The 6,150-nt window shown below is 40.9% G+C and overlaps 2 protein-coding genes across 2 annotated transcripts in view; one reads left to right on the top strand and one right to left on the bottom strand.

The window, feature by feature from the left end:
* Positions 1-1,117, top strand: part of slc7a6 (solute carrier family 7 member 6) — a 5,956-nt gene extending 4,839 nt beyond the window's left edge. Inside the window, 2 exon segments of the mRNA XM_020617187.1 lie at positions 1-43; positions 145-1,117. The exon segment at positions 1-43 is cut by the window's left edge and continues 49 nt beyond it. Of these exon segments, the coding sequence (XP_020472843.1) occupies positions 1-43; positions 145-212 (111 nt within the window). The 3' untranslated portion in view covers positions 213-1,117.
* A 639-nt stretch (positions 1,118-1,756) lies between these two features.
* On the bottom strand, positions 1,757-5,848 carry slc7a6os (solute carrier family 7 member 6 opposite strand). The gene is made up of 5 exons (XM_020617121.1): positions 5,525-5,848; positions 4,440-4,769; positions 3,443-3,649; positions 2,899-3,031; positions 1,757-2,668 (listed from the first exon to the last, which is right to left on the bottom strand). The coding sequence occupies exons 1-5, from the start codon at positions 5,711-5,713 to the stop codon at positions 2,535-2,537; spliced, it is 993 nt and encodes a 330-aa protein (XP_020472777.1). The 5' UTR covers positions 5,714-5,848; the 3' UTR covers positions 1,757-2,534.
* Positions 5,849-6,150: the final 302 nt, after the last annotated feature.

The following is a 6,150-nucleotide window of genomic DNA, read 5'->3' as shown; positions in this document are numbered from 1 at the left end:
TTACCAGTGTCCAAACGACCACCTGTCATCACCAAGCTACTCTGTGAGTTTGCCATTCAGCCAGCACCCCAAGGCACACTTCTAAGGTTAACTGTATCATTCCTTGCCTTCTCTCAGCCAACATGTTGTTGTCTCTTACGGCAGGTTCTTTGACTTACGTCACCCAGTACACTTGCTACTGCGTGCCGACAGAGATGGACAAAAGGGAATAAACCCAACGTTGCGGTCACTGTATCCTCATAGCTGACAGTCAGCTGGGGACCAGACCAGGGATCCTGCTGTGAGAAAAGTACTTATGACTTCATTTTTTTTTCATGCTGTTCACTGGGCTGATGCTCAAACATCACAGACTTGTTTACAACAGTGAAATGCTCCCACAGATGCACAAATCAAGGACCTTTAAGGATTTCAACTTTAAACAGAGAGTAATGTTATATTGCACATTATTGTATTTTTTTTTTTTTTTTACAGTTTATTCATGACACTATTTAATGACCTCTGTAATAAACGATTTGCCTCAGTTCTATGTGTAATTGTATAAATGCCATTGGAGTAGTATGGGCCTGTGAGACTGAGGTGCTGTGTACATAACCACAGGGGCCTTATAATGATGAGCACATTTTGTTCGATGAACTTAGCCATTGAACCTAAAAATACTGCACACTGTATGCATGAGTGTGCAGTATCTCACCAGAGAATTCACATCATAGTCATATTCACCTCCTGAATGGAAAAAGCAAAGAAAATTAGTTTTATATCCTGCTAAGAGAAAATGTTAACTCATCACCCTGATGTCATTACTTTTATGTAATTCTGGTGCCATTGTCCGTTTGTTTTGTTTTTTTACCTTTTAACTTGCTATATTTTGAATTAGAACACTGGTTTTTCCATTTGCTGTAATAATCACATGGCTGAGGAGGGTTGTGTCTAAAACTGAAGGATGTGTAGCCTTCCTGTTGCATTACTGTGCATAGCACTAAATCAGCTGACTCAAAATTCTTTACAATGCTCAATATCAACAGCATTTTAGTTGTCCATTGCAGTGCTGTCTTTAAGTCCAGTTGTGTACTGTACACCCTGTTCTAAATGGGAACAAGTAAACTGCTCTTATAAACAATCCGTATTTTAGCTCAAATGGCACCTCTTGGTTTCAAGTGCTTCATCTTGTGCATTAAGTGAAGGGAAGTGAAGCTTTAATGTGCAGTAATGCAATTACAATTGTTAGACCACTTCACTGCTCATTATTACCTTACACAGGAAATGAGACTTTCCTTTAGTGCAGATACAGAGTCTGTTTTTAAAACTAACACTTTATGCAGAATTTCAGACCAGCTGGGACTGGTTGTCTACATTCACCTGTTGCAGGCCTATCTCACAGATAGCTCAGATAATGTCCTGTTGTAACACAGTTGCCAACATTTCTGTGGTTTAAGAACATGCTCATGAATCAGACAGAATATTCTTAGGACATTTCTTAAGAACAACCTACAAAGAAATTTAAGAAAGCATTTAGGAAGTTTTTGGTAAATGTGGCCCATTGGTTTTACTGATGCACATAGACCTCTTCAGCTGTGGCTCACTGGGTGATGCCGTCTTTGGACCTTGAATTACTACATATGTTAAATCTCCACTCCGAGTAGAGAATTTAAGTTTTATAATTGATTGAGTACTTTGTCCTAACAAACATAACGCAAATCAAATTCTTAAAACGAACACACCTGTGCATTTACCATATTGAAAAAATTGACACGTTTTATTTTGAAAGCTTTTTATACACATCTACATATTTACAAAAATTTTATTCCACAAGCATCCGAGAGAAACAACCTGAACTTCGAGGGGAATTGGAGCCACACTCGCATACCCATAACAATGCTTTCACATTAAGCAAATTATAATTACACACACACACACACACACACACACACACACACACACAATGCAAACACCCTAAAATGCAACCACACACAGCCCAAGACATCTCACTAACAGAAGTGTTAACAGCAAAAAGCATACAAGGCATATCACACTAATGCGCCACATTTCTAACACACATCAACCTCGAACAAACACCCACACACACAAATACACTCCACACCAGAAAAACTATTAAAAAAAAAAAAAAAAAAAAAAAAACATTGGACCCTTCTGGAAATAACACCTACTCTTTCAAAATCTATGTAGGAAAGACAGAGGCATAGATTATGTGTATGCACTTTCTCAACAATGACATATTAATGACTTTGGCATATAAAATTTAACTCACTGAAAACACCGGGTGCCAACACCATAGTTAACGCGATATGTTTATCAGTGAGATTTAACTGAAATTAGGAAATCAAATTCATAGAAACTGATGAATGCTACGCTTTGAAGATTTCTTCAACAATATTTTAGGCATGTTTCTAGATGCTGTGCCATTCTAGCTCTTGTTTTCCTCCACTCTTGGCTACACAGAGGTCTACTGAGTATGGTGTTATCTGTGGGGAGGGCACTGGGAAGATCCACTGACAGGCAGGGGGTTAAGGGGTAGATCAATCCGAACTGTATTTGTCTCCATCATCATCCTCGTTGTCACCTTCACCATGGTAGCCCGGCTCATGGAGCACTTCTCTCTGGTAGCGCCCCCAGCTCCTCCGGCTATACGAGTGCTCCTCCTCCCAGTAGCCTGCATACACAAGGCAGACACCAACCAGTGAATGACAGGAGGGATGGTGTAAAATGTCTAGCATTTGGAAATGTGTTTGTACTAAAACGATTAAGAAAAACTTTTAAAAAAAAAAAGAGCAACAAGCACAATTCACCTTAAGTGACAAGCATTCACATTATCTAAAATGTTGTGACTGTGTAGGCTTTGGAGATAAATATACAGGTTTGGTTTTTTTTGTTAATGCATACCACCATAGCGCTCCTCTCTGTCACTATCTGTGTCACTTTCCTCGTCGGGGTAGTCATTCCTCCAGTTGCCTTCCTCGTTTTCATCATCCTCATCATCATACACCTCCTCTTCATGAGCCACTAGTTCAGGCACCTGGGATTAAAAAAAAAAAGTATTTATCTGTAAGCCTCAGCCTTGCTGATGCCTTATTTCAAAATAAATCAGCCTCAGTTTAAGTTAGACTTAGCACTTTCATTTTGTTCCACTGGCCAACTTTTGGAGTCACCTGCTGGGTACTTTAAAACTTGCAAGATACATTTTTTCCAATCCCTCTGTCGGGAATGCAGGAAATATAGCCTACAGTCCTACAGACTTAGGCAACACTTTTGAGGTACATACAATAAAAAGGAACCACACTACTACTGTTACTCTCGTAGGTCAGCCAACCCACACCAGTTCATTCAAATGATAATTTCACAGTGAGCATACAACAGTGTGAACTCATTATTATTGTCCATGTCTCCATTCACTCACTCATCTGTCCATCCATCCATCAACACACACCAGTTCTCCCTCATCAGTGTAGGCCCTAACAGACAGGATGTCGTGGATCCACCCTGGTGTGACTGTTTCTTGGTAGTAAAGATCGTAGACGTAGTCATCGTCCCGCTCCCGGTGTTCCCCCCCAGGTCTCTCTCCAGATATGCTCAGATGCTCCCGCAGCATCTTCGTGTTGTTACACAGGATTACTTCAGGGTCTGTGAATAGCATCTTCAGAAAAACAAGAAGGAGAAAATAATTCATCACAACTGAGGTTTATCCTGTGCTACTGATTTTAATTTATTTTCTGGTGGATGGAGCATGGTGATATAAGCTTCCTTCTTGATGCCATTTGCCTGCTTTGTGTGGCACCAGTCACAGGGTCTGACAGGCAGTCAGGGAAGAAAGGTGCACATGCATTGTAATTTTCCTTCCAAACCAGTAATAAGTAAATGTGCAGCATCAATTTATCCACAAATTTATATCCCTACTTTTTAAAAATTATTATTAACAGTTTTGTTGGTTGGTTTTGTGCATGCAAAAAGAAAGCACTCATACAGATTCCTGCCAGTGAAATCACACTAGTATACCAACATAAAAGTGGTGGGGAGTTATTCATTTGTTAGACCTGTGAGATGGTGTGTAGCACTGAATGTAAACTTAACTTCTGTTAATGTAGGGGAACCGCATTAGGCACCTTTAGCCATTCATCTACCAGGATGTTACTACCATTGTGTTCCTACCTTTTAAGCATGTAAGGCCAACATGCTTGTTTTCTTGGAACAAAAGAAAACCACTACATTTTTAATAAATGAGTGATCCAAATTCTTCCTAAAAAGGATCCTCAACTGTTTTACACTACTGGTTGTTACTTGAAGCAGCAACATCATTTCTATCACATTTCTTTTTAACTATGAATATCAATTAGGTCACCAATATCAATAAGCAGTAATGTTATGAATGCATTACAAAAACAACTTAATACACATCACTAAATCAGCTACAACAAAACTTAACTTACCTTGGCAGATGACTTGTCCTCATCTTCTACATTCTCACGTATAAGTTCAACCACCTGGACTTCACCAAGACCCCAACATTTGTCCTCCTCTTTCCCAGTTTCCTCTGCCCCCTCAGAGTCATCTGTCTGGGGTTTTTGCTGCTCAGCTGGACTTGACAGCCCGGTACGGTGGCTAGAGACTATTCTGTAGCGTTCCTCCCTTCGGGTGCTCCACTTTGTGCTTCGTAGGTCCCCAGTTATCCGCTGTGAACTGGCAGCAGAGGGGCGCAGTGCGTGGGCCACGCGAGGCCGAGCCAAAGCCTGTCGAACCTGCGCCTGCACAGGAGCATCCTGGCGACGAGATGAGAAAGATAAGACGACAGGTCGCTTTATTGTCTGACACTCAGATACTGAAAGAACCTCAAATATGCAGCATTAAATACTTCATAAAAAACACATCTCACTACATACCTATATTTAAACTCAATCTTCATTGCATCACTGAAAAGTCACTTATTCTATCAAAATGTCACAGTGAGCCGAGACACTTCAATGGTTAGTATATGTAAAGGTAGAAAGAACAACTAATCAGTTTGTAGTTACGTTAACTTGTGTGGGCCATACCTTCTATGGGTGGACCTTTAAAACGGTCTTTACCAGAATGTGTTCAAACTAATTAGCCTATGTAATGGCTGTGACTCAGCTAAATGTCCAGCACTAAGTACACTCTAATGTTAAAGCTACGACAGATTTTATTTGGGATGAAGCCGTGTAATTTTGAGGCCTGCAAACACGTCACAGCTACTTCAAAATAAGCGAACGCTAGCAAAGGCTGATGCAAAATTAGGGACGAGCGTACTGCTAACGCGCACTAGCAGCGTTAACTAGCCTGAGTGCTAGGCCAACAACAACTAAAATAGTATAGCACGCGTGCTGTTTTCCAACGGCAACCATCACTTTAACTAGTTAAATTCAACCAGTCAACTCTTCTACATCGCTGTTTATATCGGGATTTATTTACTTTAAGCTATCCCTAACGTTCTCACCGCCAGCAGCATTATCATTAGCCAGCACGGTAGCTGTGGTTGTACCGGTGGGCCTCTCACCTGTGTCGCTACGGTCGCCACGAGTTTGAATACGGAGTTTTCCACCTCAGCTTCATTAGGCTCCGGTACCGTTTCGCCAGAGCTTTGGGACGCTTCAGGCCGGATACGTTTGCACGCCAACAACAAAGCATCTGCGGGATCTGTTCCTCTTTTTCTCTTGACTCTCAAAATAGTCGTGTTTGAATCCATGTTTTCCGTCTAGACTGGTTTGTCTGGCAGTGAGAGAGGAGAACAAATGCGCCGCTTCACACTCGCTGCCTTTATTTCCGGGTGCCACAAACGTCAAAGCACGGCGAAACCGAATCGGGTGACGGGTGGGGTAATGAAGAGCAGGCAAGAAGGAAATGTCAATTGATATGTTTCTAGAATATTTCGGGCCCTCGAATAAATTGTGTAAGCATTCCCTGTCCTCCAGCCTAAATATTAGATGCCTCCTATTATGATTAGATAAAATGGACCCTGGTTCTGTAAAATGGGCCTGCAAGCCTTCTGAGCAAAAACATCAGTTAAATTATTTTATATTTTTTTCTTTATTGGCATTTATTTGATGATTTACTATTATTTATTATTATATACACTGAAAGAGAAGTAAAGTCATACTGCACTGCAGAGTTGTGGGGGGGCTG

This window comes from Monopterus albus, unplaced genomic scaffold, assembly GCF_001952655.1.
Source record: "Monopterus albus unplaced genomic scaffold, M_albus_1.0 scaffold186.1, whole genome shotgun sequence".
Lineage (NCBI taxonomy): Eukaryota > Metazoa > Chordata > Actinopteri > Synbranchiformes > Synbranchidae > Monopterus > Monopterus albus.
The sequence above is the reverse complement of the archived record's forward strand: the minus strand, read 5'-3'. Positions and strand labels throughout refer to the sequence as shown.